At 39.5% G+C, this 19,599-nt stretch overlaps 1 protein-coding gene across 2 annotated transcripts; it reads right to left on the bottom strand.

Annotated features, from left to right (window-relative positions):
- Positions 1-66: 66 nt before the first annotated feature.
- Positions 67-19,227, bottom strand: bpnt2 (3'(2'), 5'-bisphosphate nucleotidase 2). 2 transcript variants are annotated; one of them, XM_023398262.2, is made up of 8 exons: positions 18,638-19,226; positions 17,220-17,292; positions 12,766-12,912; positions 8,471-8,630; positions 5,624-5,719; positions 5,054-5,215; positions 2,799-2,933; positions 67-1,540 (listed from the first exon to the last, which is right to left on the bottom strand). In XM_023398262.2, the coding sequence occupies exons 1-8, from the start codon at positions 18,754-18,756 to the stop codon at positions 1,398-1,400; spliced, it is 1,035 nt and encodes a 344-aa protein (XP_023254030.1). In that variant the 5' UTR covers positions 18,757-19,226; the 3' UTR covers positions 67-1,397. The 2 variants fall into 2 exon arrangements, with proteins under 2 accessions (XP_023254030.1, XP_087027916.1); XM_087171790.1 differs by lacking the exon at positions 12,766-12,912 and having other exon boundaries at positions 18,638-19,227.
- Positions 19,228-19,599: the final 372 nt, after the last annotated feature.

A 19,599-nucleotide genomic window follows, 5' to 3' on the forward strand; every position in this document is an offset into this window, starting at 1 on the left:
TATCAAATCAAACCAGTGCCATAAAAGGGAAAAGGAGAAATAAAGCACAAGTATTCTTTAGTCATATATTGTTGCCATTGAACTTTTAATTTATATTGTGATTGAATTGTAAACCTCATATCGTGTATCGAACAGAGAAAAAAAAAAAAAAAAAAACACATTTCATCCCGAGTAATCAGCTGTGAAAATAGATAACTTTTCATAAAATATTCACTCAATTTCCCTTTTTACCATTTAATCTTTGTCATTTTGTAATAAAACATTTGCTTGTTGGAGGCTTTTTGGCCTGTTTCAGCAAAATCAGTAACTTAGTAAATCTGATCTTCTCTGGGTTTTGCCATGGCTTGGAAAATAATATAATCTACAAAAAGTTTTAGCAGTTTGCCTTTTTGAAAATACTTTCTCAGACTCACTTCTCAATTGAAATGAAATATGTGGTGGTTACTCTGAAATCAATTTATCAAATCATTTTTAATATTTTGTTTCCTTTGAGTTTTGCTTGGTATACACTGCTCTTTGCAAAAATGGGGTTTCTTAACTTTATTATGAAAACCAAATCAACACACTTACATTGAAGCCCTGGCTCTTTAAAATATACTACTTGAGTCCTGATGCAGAGTTTGAGAGACTAGCATCAACAGTGTGAGCAAAGCCAAGCTTGCCATGCTTTCCAATGGAACTGAGGCCCCACTGATGAGTATTGACTGCCAATCCAAAGCTGATATGTTCCATCTCAGTGCCAGATCATTGAAACACAGTGTGAAGTGAATTGATGCTGGCAAACATAGGGTTTGTTGTTAAAGTAGCATCAAGTGCCAGTAAGAGTGATTGTTTTCCACCACGGCTCCTTGTTCCTTGTCAGTTTCTATCTAGTCTCAAATGACAGGTGGTCGCTTCACTAACTGAGCTAAGATGTTTGAATGTTATGTGATGAAGATGGGACTTCAAATGATGAAAAGAAATATTATTTGTTGTAATGTTCTCTTCAGTTTAACATTTCATGTTCCAGTCATCCTGTTCTCCACTGAGAATGAAGGAAGGGGTTTGGGGATGGCTACTGTTGTCCAGTGTTCACTGTTAGCATGTGTTTGTATGTATATGCACATGAAGAAGATGTATCATTTCTCCTAGCTGCAAGTATGCATGCATGAGTGTGTAGTCAGAGCCATTAAGTCAATCATGGCAGTTTTTAGTTGCAGCTATGTCGGTTCCACAGTCCTGCCCAGTGGCCAGTGACAGTGACTCCAATCCATCTGGCTGGTAGATGTTTGGTGTCCCACGATGATGAAATCGTGCAGGCCTGGAAATAATTACAGACCACTCTTTATTACTGAAAAGGGCTACCACATGTTTCCCTTCCCCTGACCACACCACCAATGGCTCTGTGTTTGTTTCTTTCAGTGCTTTTCAGGGTCCCAGTTTGGTAGTCTCTCCAGTATGGCCTTATGGTCCACACCCACACTGGCGACCAGTCCTCCTTTGTTGAGTGGTGGTCCGCTGTAGTCGATGTCCTGTCCCTTTAGGGTTGTCATGTGGCCTCCTACGATCACAGTGATACCGATCATTGGTACAATGTACTACACACAGTCATTGCAGAGATGATACACACACACATAAAAAATTTACAAAATACAACAGGCCTAAGACATTGATCTATTTTAAAGTGCTTACATCAGCGCTGCACAAGCATTTAGCAGAGGATAAAGAAAACCTATTTTCTCCATCAGTTTCTTACTCAGTCCTACATGAAGAAACTATAGCCACGTTTTGACCAAAAAGTACCTGGAACTAAAAGTTCCTCAAAAGATTCCTGGTTCCTGGGGAAAGTTCCTGTGGAACTAAAAGTTCCAGGTACTTTTCTTCAGGAACTAAAAAGTTCCTGTTGCCCATTGTTGTCTGCGTTTCAACCGCAGCCTAAAGTCCTGGGAAGATTATGCAAATCAGACTGATGACGTATGGAAATGTAAGGCAGGTAAATGCACCTCTAGCAGTAGATGGCCCTAGAAAGAAGACGAAGGCTATACAACACATATACAACTGGTCCACTCACTCGGGTTGTTGTGGTCCTTTATTTTTTTGTAGTCCTGTTTCAGTTTTTCTACCTTCTACCTGTTTTGCGGCGTGGAAAATATTGAGATCACTCAGTGCTAGCTTTTAAACATGGCAGGTTAAATATAATGCAGCGAGTACTTGACCAATCAGAAATGTTCAGCACTGCCGTCCACACCCCCCAAAGTTACCGAACCTTTGGAAAGTACTACCCCCCCAACCAGGGACTTTTTTGGGGGTCGATCAATTATCCCGGAACCAAATTTAGACCCTGGTTTCTGCAGTCGAAACACACATAGTTCCTCAAAAGGTTCCTGGTTCCTGGGGAAAGTTCCTGCAGTGGAGACGCACCCTATTTTAGGTTGAATATGAAATAAATAAAAATATAATAGTTTTCTTCACATTGGAGATATCTGTATCTCTGTTTTTGTATGTGCTCTCTCTCATTGGTTTAAACTGAGCAGAGCTCGGTTGGAAACATGTGATGTTAGGATTTACCAACATTTGAATCAGAATCTGATGACAGTTGCCCTGTCAATCAAATGTTATCGCATCACATCCACGTGTTCTTGATGAAGCAGATTAGCTTTGAGTTTTATGGTGTGAAAGTCTTTTTTGTTTGATTGTTGCTTTGTTTTGAAAGGGTTATATAAGCTGAAATGTAGTAATTTGATCATCATAAAAATCCAAAATGGAATTAGAAATTGAAAAGGACACCAAAGAAAGGAAAATAACTTCTGTTGCATTACCCAGTGCATTTAGTAGAGCTGCACCAGCACAGATGTCCCATTTCTTAATGAAGGTGATGTGGACGTAAACATCTGCCTGGTCTATAGAACCCATTTCATGTGCAGGCATGTCCAAGAGTGACAGAACCTTATATCCTGAGAGCGGGGGAGAGAGTGAGAGATAGAGAGAGAGAGAGGGAGAGGGAAAAAAATGAAACCAATCATAACCATTGATATGATTGGCTGCCTCTTAATTACACATCATCCTTTTGTACACAGGCCTACTAATGTAACCAGGTACAACTCACAGGTAAAGGTAACTGTTGACTCTAAACTAAAATGCTCCGGCTGGATGTGGTGTGGAACTATACACCGGAACCTTGGGCCCTTCAGCGTGATCAGCTGTGATAAGACTGGAGGATCAGTCTCAGATATCCAATTCTGTGTCAGTGAAACAGCTACAGCCATAATATAAGCTGGCTCTCAGTACAAGTGTAACTCAAACAACATGACTGATAAAACATTAAACTTAAAATGGGAAAAGTGATAAAAGTGATCAAACAATCAGTAGAAAAACACTGTTAAAAAGATTAGAAGCTGAAAAGATCGTTGGAGAGGCTGAACAAAACAAACAAAAAACTAGAATTACTGCCTCATGTTTGTATGCCTCCGCCACTCGTTTCAGGTTACATCCCTGTCTATCTAGAGTCATATAAAATATGAACCATTTGTGTGAAATTTTGTGATAGTGCTGTGTGAAGTCTTGAGCAATCTGAGGTCACCGTGACCTTGACCTTTGAGCACCAAAGTCTAATCATTCCTTGAGTCCAAGTGGACATTTGTGCAAAAGAAGAAGAGATTCCTTTGAAGAGTTATGGAGATATTGCGTTCACAAGGCCAAAATCATGTTTTGCGAGGTCACTGTGACCTTGACCTTTGACCACCAAAATCTAATGAGTTCATCCTTGATGAATAAAGCTTGAAGCTTGAATAAAGACATACATGATTTCAGATAAACACTCCAAATTCTGTAAGTTGGACAGTAGTTCTTGGTGGATCTGGGCGGGCCGTGCTGGGGGCATAGCTGAGGGCAGTGACTGTTTCACTGTGACATCAAAAAGTTCCACAAGTTCTGACACCCCATTTTAAGGCTCAGTTTCTGATTACAGGCTGTGTGCATTTCTCTGTGGACTGAGTGTTCTGGTACTTTCACCTTTTATATAGAACCTAGACCTTTATCATGCTTTAAAATCAAAAAAAGACAGAATATCAATTTCTACAATATGGTAGTTCTTGGTGGATCTGGGTGGGCCGTGCTGGGGGCATAGCTGAGGGTGGTGACTGTTTCACTGTGACATCACAAAGTTCCACAAGTCCTGATGCCCCATTTTAAGGCTCAGTTTCTGAGGCTGTGCACATTTCTCTGTGGACTGAGTGTTCTGATACTTTCACATTTTATATAGAACCTAGACCTTCATCAAGCTTTAAAATAAAAAAAAGACAATATCGATTTCTACAAAATGGGACCTTTAATCGTACATTTTACATAAACCGATTTGCAGGTTTTGTGCCCCACCAGGTGTAACTTATTAATAACACCAAATACTCATGTCTCCTGTGAGAAGAGTACTGCAATACTGTGAGCTCCTTTTATCCTTTAAACCAGGCACGCACACAGATAGACCTCAGGTGGTGCTCAAGCACCTGCCCCTTTGGCCTCTGCCTGGATAAGTGCCCTTTTTGCAAGCCTTTTTTTCTATTTCTTTTTCAAATTTTATATTTAAGTTTTAAAATTTGGTCCATAGCATCAGTTCTCGTCTGAAAGCGTGTTGTAATGCCTGACAACTGCATTTGAGACACACGAGCCCCTGCCCGTCCCTCTTCAGACCATAGCTCTCCGTTAAGCTTAACAACAAGACTAGGTCAAAATATGCATTATGGTCCAATCCTGATCCTTTGCTCAATGGTATAACTGTCCCCCTGCCCTTTACTCTGGGTCAGTCTATTGCCTCAGACCCGCTCTGTGTCAGTAGGCTCGCCATACTGGAATTCCAATAAACCTACTCCACTACTGCTAACTTTGGAACTAAGGACTTGAGTGAATTTTCTTAAACAGCCCAGTGGCCCACAGTGAAGACTGTATGAATATATGTACATTTATTGGGAGGAAAAGGTAGTTTTCACTTGATATCATAGTTGAAGACAGCTTTTGAGGTTCAGATGTATGTGCAATGCTTCTAAATGTAATACATACATTAAACAAACTCTGTACTCACCCGCTCCACCTGCTTCTGTGATTGTTGTGCTGTTTCCAAAAGCATCATGAATATAATTTTTGACTTTTCCAGAGTGGGAACGTGATACAATCACACTTGGAGGGCTTACACTATAGGACGACCGTGGACGCATATTTGATCCCTGACCCACAAATGCCCAGGCTGGGGGAAATATGGCAGGGAGGCAGAGAGACAAAGGGAATGGAGTGTTAGAGAGGTGGAAGAAGTTCAATGCATATTATTTTGTCAACAAACGTTTTAACTATTAAAGCTTAACTAAGCCAAATTTGCATATTTCCCTAAATTGCTATGTAAGGTAAGCATTGTGATCCATAAATGCCAAAATATATAAACAGGAGAGACATTAGATCTTATGGTTTCAACAAAAACCTGAAGCGTCTACTTCTGAGGTTGTCTAGAAAATACAAATGAACTAACTTGATATTTTAATTTGATGAGTATATTAAAGATTACTACTCAAAAAAAGCATCGAGCCACAACCAGAAACTAACCCATGTGAAGAGGCATCTTGTTTAACATGCAAAAAATTATAGAGGCACTCATGCTTACCAGTGAACTCAGTGAAAGGCTGGTGTATCACCCCAATGACTGGTTTACCATCTAAAGCCACGCATACCATCGTGGTCACATACTTCACAAGGTTCTCTATGGAGACAGAGACGAGCAGATACAGAGATAGTCAGAAGAGAGATACAGGGCATCAATAAGAGTGGTAGAATTGATCAAATCTACTCGTCCGTAGTTCTCCCTGTTATTAGCAAAGGTCATCGTGTTCACATTCAGGTGGCAGCTTCTCAGTTTTAGTCAGTGCTGATTGTTGCTTTTACCAATCAAAATTAAAACAGCAGGTCATATCAGTTGTTGCTAACTAATGTTAATTACATGAGTAACTTCATAGTGGAGACAGACTGGATGAAATCGTATCAAACCCCAAGTTATTTACAAAAGCCTAAAATGAATTAGTAGACTCTATGCTGTTTGAAAAAGGGTGTATTCATAAAGCACAATACTTCCTGGTCCTTGGTTAGGTCCAAGTTGTCTTATGCATAATGTATGTTTTATATTTAAAGAGATGCATTAATTTTTTTTCTTTAAAAAATGCTCTTAAAAAAAAATAAAAAAAAATTGGAGAGTCTTTGTGCCCCAAAAAATAAATGTAATGTGCGTCAGAGCAGTGATTCCCAAGCTGTGGGCCGCAGCCCTCCGGTTGGCTGCGAAGGTATTGCAAGTGGGCTATCAAATTATTTGCAAAACAGTACTGTTCAAAACTCCTTTCATTGGTTTTGTTTTGTTTTGGGTATTTCTGTTTTGTTTTTCCTGATAGTAATTTTAATGATGCTGACCGGGCCACTTTGCTGACGGACCCCACCTGTACTTGTTTGCCATCTCAGTCTGATTGCGCACTAAAAGATCACAAATAATTTTACAAATTTGCACAGACATTTTCACTTGCATATGTGAGCAAAATGCTCACACTGATATATCCTAGACTGCAAGTGACTCCCATGACCCTGAACTGTGAACACAAATCTAAACCAAATTTTTCACTTCAATTGATCCCAGCTCTCATTCTAAGTCTAAAAAAGTTCTTAGTAGTAACAGTTGTAACAGAAAAACACCTGTCAAAGTGAATTGATAGGTGGAATATTATTGTCCAATATAACTTCTAAAATGATCACTGAAATGAAAAATATTGGGGCTGCACCTAACAATTATTTGTCAATCAATTAATCTATCGATTATTTTTTCGATGAATCTAACTATTTTTTTATTACTCAATTAATATAACAACAAAGTTACCCAAAATAAATTTGAAAAACATTTATATTTATATTTCAATATTTTCGTTTTTTTTTTATACCTTTGTGTTTTTCCTTATATAATTTTGAACAGTTTCACCAAGTGCTAAACATATTTAGAATCAGCATAACCTTAGCTAATAATAAATGTCACTCAATAAAGACTTTACTAAAGTCTTTATTGAGTGACATAAAGTCACTTTAGTACAGTACACAAGTACAGTACACAGTACACTTTAGTACAGTACACAAGAGTGTACTAAAGTCACTTTAGTACAGTATAATAGAGGTTAATAGCCAATAAAACATAAAAAATCAAAAAACAAACCTTGAATTTTTCCTTAATTTATAGATAAAAACACCATAATAAAGAAGAAAAAAATTCAACATAGAAAATTTATTTGTTTGAGTTGTTCTAGAGTTGATTTGAAGTTTCTATCTTTATCCGTTCATGAGCTTTGCTCTTTCTCTGGAGCAGTATTCATGGGTGTTTTTTGTCTGGTCCTTGAAAAATCAGCTCCAAATCCTCCGCTGCACTAAATATTTGACTGTCACATTCTTGTGTCTTTATTCTGTCACTTCAATAAACTCGAAACAACTTCTCCTCACTTTGATATCAGAGTAAAACAGCACTGCTCCCATTCAGTCTGGGTATAAGTTGATCAGGTGAAGTGTCAACTTAAGAAGATCAAGACAAGGAAGACCCCAGGCCCGGATGGCATCAGCCCCAGATTACTGAAGGACTGTGCAGATCAGCTCTGTGGTGTGTTCATGCACTTGTTTAATCTGAGCCTGAGCCTGAGCCTGGAGAAAGTACCGGTCCTGTGGAAGACCTCCTTGCACTTTTTCATGTACATATCATGTGTATTGTGTATATTGTATTTATTAGTGTATATTTGGTGTATTTTTGATGTATATTTCCATAGATGTTTATTCTATAGATATTTATTTTCTGCTGTGGTAAATGAATTTCCCAGTTGTGGGATTAATAAAGTTAATCTAATCTAATCTAATCTAAAACCAAGGCAGGCCAAGCCTCTGAATCAGACACTCTGATTGCCTGTGACCTCACCCACTGGAGCCATTAGGAATGTCTGATTCAGTCATGTGATGCTAAACGTCACATCAAAGAATGCAGAACAGAATCGATCAATAAACACACAGGCAGAAAGCAGTAATGCACCAGAAAAACGGTAAAACTACTCCAATTATTTAGTAACTTTCAATGTTAGTGTCTTGATCTAAGTCAGTGATGACACACGGACAATCCAGGGCTTGATTGAAAGCGCAGATCATTTAGTTTAAGGACAAAAAACGGCAAGTCTCTACCGCAAACGGCTGTGGAACAATGACGCTCTACAGACAACGTGAAGTTTGGAAGTGTATATGCTCCCACGGGCTTAAGAGGGTTAAAACAAACCCTTTTTTCGCTTCAGCTTGCTTTTCAGTGGAGTCCACGCTCTGACTAAGCGCAGCTATCTTACTTCCTTTTTGCGACACACATTATGTAAATCGACATATTTACATAATCTATTACGTCGTTAACGTTGACGCCTCGCGCCAGCCCTAAAGAATATGTAATTGTAGTAACACACACCTGTATATTCCTGTGTAGCATCTAGAGGATCAATCCACACTGTGATGCTCTCAGCAGGAACATCCTTGCCTCCCTCTATCTTGTCTAGTATGTCAGCTGGAATGTCCCGGCTCCAAGTCGCTGCCTTATCCACCATGTTGTCATGTTCCTCACTGTTCACCTGAAAACAAACACATGCAGACAGAATTATACATTCTGTGGCTTTTAAACTTTAATCAGTATGTGGAGGTATCTTGCAAATAAGCTTTATGGTATTTTCCCGTTGGACGGAAATCTAAACGAAGAAACTCCATGAATGATGAGACCACCACAGATTTCATCAGGGTCCACCTCCAATATCACATATTAAAGCCTTGGTTCTGTGGTTTATTGCTTTGTTGCTCACAATAGTCTCCAGCAGAGTCATGCATAGGGTCAGGTATACAACAGGTAAAAAAATACATTTATAATAATTCACAGGTACAGGAATGGGTAAAAATAAACTAAATGTGGGTGGGCAGCAGGTGAAATAAACATGAGAAAGAAAATAATAAAACAAGCCAAAAAATGTTAACACCTTAACCACAATTTCTTTTCTCAATCGAAATTAGACATCATGATTTATTTGGTTGGACTGCTCATGGACCAGCACTACATCCGTGAATGTTGGTGACTGAGTAAGTGATGAAGGTACACCATCTGTCGGCCAAGTGTTGGCCTTCTACCATTGGATGTTGCTCTTCAAAAATGATTTTGCTCAAAGAGTTTCTGGGGTATTTACAGCAGACCCACAACTGTAATTCCTCAAAAGGTGTCCAGGGGCTTTATTTTCCCTCAACTGTTAAAGTTAACAGGCTTGTACTAGAGGCCGGCCTTTATTTCATACATATTTATACACATACATACATACATACATACATACATACATACATATATATATATATATATATATATATATACACACACACTGCTTCAAATTAATAGCAATGGAGCGTAACAGCTTTTATTGCTGTGCTGATGTCCTGCAGTAAACCCACTATCTCATTTCTGGTTGCTGGTGTTTCTGTTGTTCCCTACTTATTCACATCTGCTAGTTTCTTTAGTTACTGATGGTTTCCCTCTCTTAATCCCACTCTCCTGCTATCTCTTGCTCGGTATGGCTAATAGAGGTGACACGACACTAGAATTTCAAACTCAATACTAATACCCAGGAAAATACTCAATACCATTTTTGATACCACAGGGAGAAAACATGACCCTAACCCTTTTTTAATAAAGATTTTAACAATACAAACAATAATATAAATGACGACACGCAAATGTGTTCAGCTAAAGCCCTTATTATTTTCTGTGCTTCTGGTCAATTGGCACCATATTTTCCTTGCTGATCAAATAGAGTTAGTAGGGTATGCTGCCACTGTTTCTGTCTAGTTGCTGGTAATTGTGTTATCCTGTTAAATTAACACTGTCTATTAACGTTAGAGACGTGCAGGACTGATAACGTTTGCTGCCTAGCTCCCACATTAATGTTAGTCGTTCTATTATTTGCCATAGTCGCTAGCTTAATGATACATGTGCCACCGGCCAGGTGAAATAATAAAGCAAAATAATTCAAAACGGTAAAACGACAAAATTCAATTTCAGCTAAAACAGGTTACGAAGGTCCCTTCAGCAGCCATGTTAATTTAGTTTTATGCTGGCAACACCAGCCAGCTCAGTGCTGTGAATGTCAACTAGCATTCATGTGTTCAGCTGCAAGTGAGGGGAGGGGCTGTCAGGCAACAACAGCACTGTTGGTATTGATACTGTTACAAATGAGTACCTAATCGGAAATGTTGAGTATCGATTAGTATCTGAGTATCGATTTTTTTGACAACCCTATTGTCTAATATACACTGCTCAAAAAAATTATGGGAATACTTAATCATCACTGTATAACACCAAGTCAGTTAAACTTCAGGGATATCAATTTGTCCATTTAGGAAGCAAAACTGATTGTGAATCAATTTCACCTGCTTTGGTGCAAATGAAAGTGACAACAGGTGCAATGGAGAGGCATTGATTCTTCTCTAGTTGTGTGTATTGCTAGTGTCTTTGTCACTACTGGTAGCATTAGGCAGTACCTGCAGCCCAATCAGGTTGCACAGGTAATCCAGCTCCTCCAGGATGGCACATCCATACGTGCGGTCGCAAGGAGGTTTGCTGTGTCTCCCAGCACAGTCTCAAGATCATGGGAGAGATACCAGGAGACTGGTGGTTACACGAGGAGAGCTGGACAGGGCCATAGAAGGGCATCAACCCAGCAGAAGGCTGCTCCTTTGTGCAAGGAGGAACAGGAGGAGCACTGCCAGAGCCTTACAAAATGACCTCCAGCAGACTACTGGCGTGCATGTTTCTCACCAAACTGTCAGAAACAGACTCCAATAGTGTGGCATGAGGGCTCGACGTCCTCTAGTGGGACCTGTGCTGACAGGCCAATACCATGCAGCTCGATAGGCATTCACCAGAGAACACCAGAAATGGCAGGTCCGCCACTGACACCCCATTCTCTTCACAAATGAGAGCAGGTTCACACTGAGCACATGTGACAGGCGTGAAAGAGTCTGGAGACGCCGTGGTGAACGTTATGCTGCCACCACAGACGAACGGGGTCTTGGAGGACATCCCCCAGGATATCATCCGCCGACTCATCAGGAGCGTGCCCAGACGTTGTCCGGAGTGCATACAGGCACGTGGGGGGCTATAGACACTACTGAGTCACATTATGAGCTGCTGTGATGAAATTCATGCAAGTTGGATCAGCCTGTGATCTCAATTTTTTTACTTTGATTTTCGGTGTGATTGTGAATCCAGCGTTCAGTGGGTTGATGATTTTGGTTTCCATTTTGATCTCAACAAATTATACAATGTACATCAGTAAAGATTTTCAACTTGAATAATTTGTTCATCAGAGGCTACAGCTAGCTGCTCAACAATGTTAGCTTAAAGCCAGAAAAACAGCAAAGCGAAATCACCAAAGAAACGGCTAATGAGTGCAGTTACAAAATTTGCAGTAGAGGAGTCGGAGTAGAGAAACCAGAGTTTTGGTAGATTAGGCTTTCCTACAAGTTAGTTTTGTGTCAGTTGATTTACAGCTTAAGGCAGACATACACTGTGCAATTTCTTCTGGATATTGCCTACTATTATAGCCTATTATATATAGATTGTAGCCTATAGATGTTTAAAAATGTGTAGTATGCATTTTTCTAAGATGTAGGCTAAAATGACATTAGAATTGTCAAGGTTGCATGTTGATATTCTAATCAGTTTCATTCACACAATTAATCTGTAGGGAGATAACAAAGACACTAACCCCAAAGTATAAACCCCCATCCAGAGAGAGTCTAACCAACCACCTGATCCCTGCCTGAACAAAAGAATGCTTCAAACGCAAACGTCAGGCAACACAACAGAGGGATGGACAAGTCTAACTCAGGACCTGTACCCAACAGTGACACTGCATTACTTAAGACAGGGTAGGGTCAGGAAGGGTTCTAAAAACAAAAGCAATATATGAAGTACAGACAGCTGTAGCCGGGGAAATTGAGCACTTATGGGACGCTATGTATCAGTGCATCCGACGGCGCCAATAGAGAGGGAAAGTTGTGGAAGCCACTGTAAACAATACAACCAACATGGACATGGCTGTGTAGAAGTAGCTGCAGATTGTCAAGATAGGATGCTTTACACTAGGGCTGGGCGATAAAACGATAAAAGATAATTATCGCGAAATAACTTTTCCTCAATAGAATTAAAAGACATGGTCAATACAAAGTCGATCAAACTCATTCATCCATGTTTTGACAGACGTAAAAAAAAACAAAACACGAAAAGCCAATGATAATGAGAATAGCGCTGCGCCGAACCTATCAGTTAAAATGAAAGTATGAAATGATAAAAGTTATAATGTTCTAAAGTATATTTATCATATTCAACTTCTGACAGAAAATAATTAATATTTAAACCAAAATTAACCTTATCATATCTTCACATCTCACTTAGGAGTAAAAAGTTCTGATACTGAGCTTTACAAGTGCAGGATGTTTATGTGCTTCCAAAATTGAGTCCATGTAGGACTCTGATCTCTAGTTTGTGATTTAACAGTCTCTGATTAGTAGAACTGGTTGTGATGAGCCCTTTCATCCCACATCTAACAGACAAGTTTTCTGTAACATCACTGTTTCCACAGCAGAAAAGTCACGAATGAAAGAGTGAGAACACTACAGCAATATGCAAAATAAAACAACTTTTACAACATCGACAATGGTTGTGCTCACCATGATATCTGGGAAGGTGTTCCTTATGAGGTTATACATCTTTCTATGAGACTCCAGGTCACCCAGAGTCAGAAGCTCACTGGCTCCCTCCTTTGTCTTACCCTTTGACCTCTCCTTCAGATTATTTTCATCACGTACCTTCTTCACCTAGGGAGGAAGAACACAACTCACATGGTGCTTATTCAGTTTAAGGACCCCAGATGTACCTAAATGTGGTTTCTTTAGATTAGCATTGCACAGGGAAACATCACTTTAAATAAGCTATACAACACAACATTGCTTAATAACTGTATAAATCAGGATTAGAGATGCAGAGATGCACCAATCAATAGGCCGGTTTTCAGTTTGATCGGCTGTGATCCGGTCATCAAACAGAATCATCGAGAAGTCTCAGATATCTGATTTCTGGTCACATTTTCATGTCGCACACACACAACAGCACAGGCACAGCTACATACACAACATGCTGTCAGTGTGGAAGTTCTTCACTATGAGTGAAAAACACACAAAGCTCGCAATTTGTAACAGCTGTAAGGCCAAAGTAAGTGGTGTGTTTTGTTTGTTTGTTGTTCTGAATATTTTCAGAGCAACAAACATAATCAGATACATTTGATAGAAGTCGGCCAAGAAAATGACAATTAGTGACTCTCAATTCAGGATTCAAAAATTCACCTTTCATTTAACAGTCATGCCATAAATTATCCAATAACTACAGATTTAAAATAAAGAAGGAAAATATGGAGTAATAGAAGTGCCATTAAAAAGAATAAAACTGTAAAAGAATAAGAAAATAAATTTGGAAATATAAACAGGAATGAATAAAAGAATTAAAAAAATATTTTACCTATTGCCTTTTGCTTTTACTGTATAGCTTTTGCTTTTACCTATTGTTTTTCCTTTTACTGTATTGTTTTTGCTATTGTCATGTTATTATTATATTATCAAGAGGCTACGTCCTGGAAAAGCAACAGGCCAGGATGGTGTGTGTCCGAGGCTGTTAAAGGACTGTGAAGCCCAGCTGGCTGAGCCTCTCCAGAGGATTTTCAATTTAAGTTTACAAACAGTGAGGGTCCCAGTCCTGTGGAAAACATGATGTCTTGTTCCGGTACCTAAAGTAGACGACCGGCTGAATTAATGACTACAGACCAGTGGCCCTCTCATCGACGTGAAGCAGGGATCCATCCCCGTCCTTTCTAGTTTGTCTTTCAGAATGCGGGGTTGGATGGTGTTAAATGCACTCGAAAAATCAAAGAACATAATCCTCATGTAACCACCTGGCTCATTCAATTAAGAATGGGCCCGGTGGAGCATGTAAAGAATAGCATCATCTACTCCAATATGTTCCTTGTAGGCAAACTTTAGGGGGTCTCGTGCATGTTCAACCTATGGCCTCAGAAGGTGGAGAAGCTGCCGCTACAGGGTCTTCATGATGTTTGATGTGAGGGCCACTGGTCTGTAGTCATTGATCTCTGCCAGTCGGCCTACTTTAGGTACTGAAACAATACATGATGTTTTCCACATGACCGGGACCCTCCCTGTTTGTAGAAATGGGTGAGGCAAATTTGGAGCCATTGAGTTGATTAATGTCTGAAATTATGTAAAGCTATGCATGTAATCTTTTTCCTTTTCTGTAAGACTGGGTGCACACTTTGCGAGAGATGGTTCCACTGGACCTGTGTCAGTGAACCACCTGTGGACACACTGCTTTTGCTGTACATGCAAATAGCATTTGACTTAAAATAAATACTCTTGTCAAACATACAGTTGTGGTCAAAAGTTTACATACACTTGTAAAGAACATAATGTCATGGCTCTCTTGAGTTTCCAATTATTTCTACAACTCAGATTTTTCTCTGATAGAGTGATTGGAACAGATACTTCTTTGTCACAAAAAACATTCATGAAGTTTGGTTCTTTTATGACTTTATTATGGGTTAACAGAAAAAGTGACAAAATCTGCTGGGTCAAAAATTTACATACAGCAACATGAATTAGCAATTTTGGTGACTTAGAAAGTTGTGTCAATGAAATGAGCTTCATAGCATGGCCTCTTAACTTCTTGTGAGTGATTATGAGTGACTACAGCTGGTGACTTCTCTGAGGCCATTTAAATAGGGCTCATTGGATACAAACGCTACAATGGGAAAGTCAAAGGAGCTCAGCATGGAGCTGAAAAAGCGAATCATTGACTTGAACAAGTCAGGAAAGTCACTTGGAGCCATTTCAAAGCAGCTGCAGGTCCCAAGAGCAACAGTACAAACAATTGTTTGTAAGTATAAAGTGCATGGCACTGTTTTGTCACTGCCACGATCGGGAAGAAAACGCAAGCTATCACCTGCTGCTGAGAGAAAATTGGTCAGGAGGGTGAAGAGTCAACCGAGAACCACCAAAAAGCAGATCTGCCAAGAATTAGAAGCTGCTGGAACACAGGTGCCAGTGTCCACAGTCAAGTGTGTTTTGCATCTCCATGGACTGAGAGGCTGCCGTGCAAGAAGGAAGCCCTTGCTCCAAAAGCGGCACCTTAAGGCTCGACTGAAGTTTGCTGCTGATCACATGGACAGAGATAAGACCTTCTGGAGGGAAGTTCTGTGGTCAGACGAAACAAATATCGAGCTGTTTGGCCACAATGCCCAGCAATATGTTTGGAGGAGAAAAGGTGAGGCCTTTAACCCCAAGAACACCATGCCTACCGTCAAGCACGGTGGTGGTAGTATTATGCTGTGGGGCTGTTTTGCTGCCAATGGAACTGGTGCTTTACAGAGAGTAAATGGGATAATGAAGAAGGAGGATTACCTTCAAATTCTTCAAGATAACCTAAAATCATCAGCCCGAAGGTTGGGTCTTGGGCGCAGTTGGGTGTTCCAACAGGACAATGACCCCAAACACACATTAAAAGTGGTAATGGAATGGCTAAATCAGGCTAGAATTAGGGTTTTAGAATGGCCTTCCCAAAGTCCTGACTTAAATCCCATTGAGAACATGTGGACAATGCTGAAGAAACAAGTCCATGTCAGAAAGCCATCAAATTTAACTGAACTGCACCAATTCTGTCAAGAGGAGTGGTCAAAGATTCAACGAGAAGCTTGTCAGAAGCTTGTGGATGGCTACCCAAAGCGCCTAATTGAAGTGAAAATGGCCAAGGGACATGTAACCAAATATTAGCATTGCTGTACGTATATTTTTGACCCAGCAGATTTGATCACTTTTTCTGTTAACCCATAATGAAGTCATAAAAGAACCAAACTTCATGAATGTTTTTTGTGACAAAGAAGTATCTGTTCCAATCACTCTATCAGAGAAAAATCAGACTTGTAAAAATAACGGGAAACTCAAGAGAGCCATGACATTATGTTCTTTACAAATGTATGTAAACTTTTGACCACAACTGTACCTATTCTATTGTGTTTATTCAGTGATCACTGTTTGTAGGCCTAAATAATTGTTGATTGTTTAATTGAAATTTCCAAACTTAGGTGAGGCTATTTGACACCAATGTATAAATGCCTCAACAAATAGATAGTTACAATAATAACAAAAACATCTCCATTTTTTAAGGGGATACTTCCCAGGGAAGTACTTCCCAACCTGTGTCATGACTATCACCAGTTAACATGGGTGTATCATCTGAAACAGGTGTTAAAACATGTGACATAGTAAACATGATGTATGCGTAAAAATGTAGGGACTGCAAGTTACACTGGTGATAGACGCTTGATTGGTAATTATATTGCTGTAGCACCGCAGTATGAACTCTGTTTTAGGCTTTCATACAAGTGTATATTTATTTTTTTGCCAGCAAGTTTCGTATTATTGTCTGCAGGCCGATACTGACACTGATATGCATTTTACATTAACTGGAGATGCTTAGTTTTATTTTGGCGGCATCTTCAATATCTGGCCATGCTTCACAGACACACAGGTAGGCCGACAATGCTGAAAATGATGACTCTGTGAAACTGGAGCACCAACTCGCAGCTGCTAGGTGCCTGGCCAGCCTGTTGAATATGGTTTAAAAACACACATTTACCAACCAGAGCATCTCACTCCGAGGCTCCTGCCTCTCCTTCAAATAGAAAAAGCAAAAGCAATGTGGGAAAAGCAAAATCAATACATTAAAAGCAAAAATAATATGATAAAAGCAATAACAATATGGCAAAAGCAATACGGTAATAGCAAAAGCAATCAGCAAAAGCAACAGGTAAAAGCAAAAGCTATACAGTAAAAGCAAAAGTAATAGGTAAAAGTATTTTTATTTATTCTTTCATTCATTCCTGTTTACATTTCCACATTTGTTTTCATATTCTTTAAAACATCCATCCTGGATGCTCTTACCTTTGTTTACACTGGGTATACAATGATTTTCTATTTTGGCTCAGAGGGATCAAACCATAATTTTATGGAGAGCTTACTTAACATGTGACCATTGAGCTGTCAAGGATAAACAATGTTTTTACCTCTCTGCCACCTAGAACTGCAGCCTCCACTGAGACAGCCAACAAGTCCCTCAGATCCACTTTTCTCCTCTCTCTACAGGGAAAAGAAGGGAAAGAACAGAAATGTGTTAAACTAAAAACAGCCCTGACTGAACAGGGGAGTAAGAAGGCAAGTTTTGGACACCGCCCCAGTATTTTTTAAAAGAAGCCGATACGCTGTGTTGATATTCACTATCTTACAATCAACCATTGTCATCTCAGACTGCAAAGATTCAATGCCTCCACACAGACCACTCAAACAAAATTATTGTTAACTTCTTAGGTCAGCACAGGCTTAAGGATATTTTCAAAAACCCTTCTTTTTATGTAATGAAAGGAGTAAGAGTTTACAATGGGTAAATGTTGTCTAAACACAGCCTAAATTACTAATATAAAATTGACAGAATTTTCATTAAAGTCAGGAAGAGTCTGATCAAAAAATAAGTAACACAATTACAGATCTGACCAGTGGCAGCTTTACTGACAGTCTTTGATACTTGGGACACATCTAAACTGGTACTAAAAAAACATATTGAGGTTCAACATCTCAGTTCTAATTCAGCAAACAGGGTGACTTTTATTCGGGATTCATTAGTAGGGGGATTTTCTTGACTACTGATGTAATAGCTTGAGGTTCTTGAGGAAGACTGTTAACAAATATTTCTGCCTGTCTGAATGTATTTCCAGAATTGAAAAAAATACTTTGAACTCGTTTCTCAAGTTGTGATAGTATTTTGTAGTTCAGATAACTTTAAATTACATATGTCCTTCCTCTTTTTGCAAGAATTAAGTATAAATTTTAAATTGAAATATAAAACAATGGATATTGGAAAGAAGCATGAATATATATGAATATATTCAAATCTAGTTGAGCTTGCACAATTTCAGCAAATAAATATGCCATTTCCAGCCACCATCTTCCTTTCCTACTGAGAAGAGAAAGACTATTATGACGTTTTTATTAAAATCACCAGGTCTTTACTTTCTGGGACAGTATCACGATTTTGAGCTCTGTGAGTTGAAGGTAATGGTACTGGCTGAAGTCAGAACTTCAAACATGACAGCAGCTGACAAATATCTAATAATAAAAGGCTAAAGTCAGTCGAATGTTCATGCTAATTGATATGGTGATGACCCAACCTACATCACTAAATACCTACATCTTCAAGCTTGATAGATCCTAACCTGTTTTATTATTAACATGTAGTTCCAACACTTATACTGCACATCTGAAAGATAAGGCTTTCTCTCACAACATCACATGTTTTGTTATTTTCAGTTAACAGATTAGCTTCGTTACCACTGAGACAACTGAACTATGACAAACATACGAGTAAACCCTGCACTACAGAGACGGTAATGTGGCGTTACAACATGCACAGCAATGAGAGAAGTCTGACCTGAAAGCGGTCAGGCGGCTTGAGATGACCCCGGCATACAGGTGGTAGATGACGGCGATTCCCAGAAGGCAAAACACCGCAACACCGAGCGGTGACAGCCGAATACCCATCGGAGCCATCGATGAAGTAAGATCCACTATGTTAAATGTTGAAATACAAAACCAAGTGCCTGGAGGTGCTCGCACAGTAACAGCCGAGAGATATGAGCTAGCTGACGTGGCTGTCACCGCCACCACGGTGTCTATAACCAGCTAACTGGCTGCTTAACACCGGTCCTTTCGTTTTCTGGTGAATATATCGACTGTCATACAGCAGGTAGCTGGAAGGCGGACAAACCGAACCTGTCCACCGTACACAGAATAATTTCGATTAGTTGGCGAGCCGTTTACCATCGCCCGACGTCTCCACCCAGTAACAGACTGTTTGTTTGTAACGACATTCCGTTTCCTGGACAATTTGGTCGCTCCCTATTCTGTAGGTGAACTGGTTGAAACGAGCCAAGTGTTCACAGCTACCGAGGGCGGAACAGAACAATCACACCTCTGTTCCAGCATCTTTCCTCTCTACGTACACAGCACAGAGGTCACAGGCTGCTCGCTTCTCTTCCGGGTTATTATCATCATCATCATCATCGATGATGATGATGATGATTGGTGTCTTCTTTTGATGTTATTTAAGGCGGTTAGCAAACAGCTTTTAGGCGCATTACCGCCACCTTCTGAAATGGAGTGTAGATCAGAATGATTCCAATCAATTATACTATATGAATGTAGCTCTATACACCACATGCCGTGAATTCAATTGTAACGGTATTTTTAATTCAAGTTTTATAAGCTTTTTCCAATTTGAAGTCTTTCTTGCTGATATTGAGGACAATAAATACTCACGTTCTATGGTTTTATGTAAATTGCAATACTCACATGTACCAGTTGCATGTTTACCAATTATTTTAAGTGTACTGT

This window comes from Seriola lalandi, unplaced genomic scaffold (assembly GCF_002814215.2).
Source record: "Seriola lalandi dorsalis isolate HSWRI2012SDOR001 ecotype SW California unplaced genomic scaffold, Sedor1 jcf7180002054981, whole genome shotgun sequence".
Taxonomy (NCBI): Eukaryota; Metazoa; Chordata; class Actinopteri; order Carangiformes; family Carangidae; genus Seriola; species Seriola lalandi.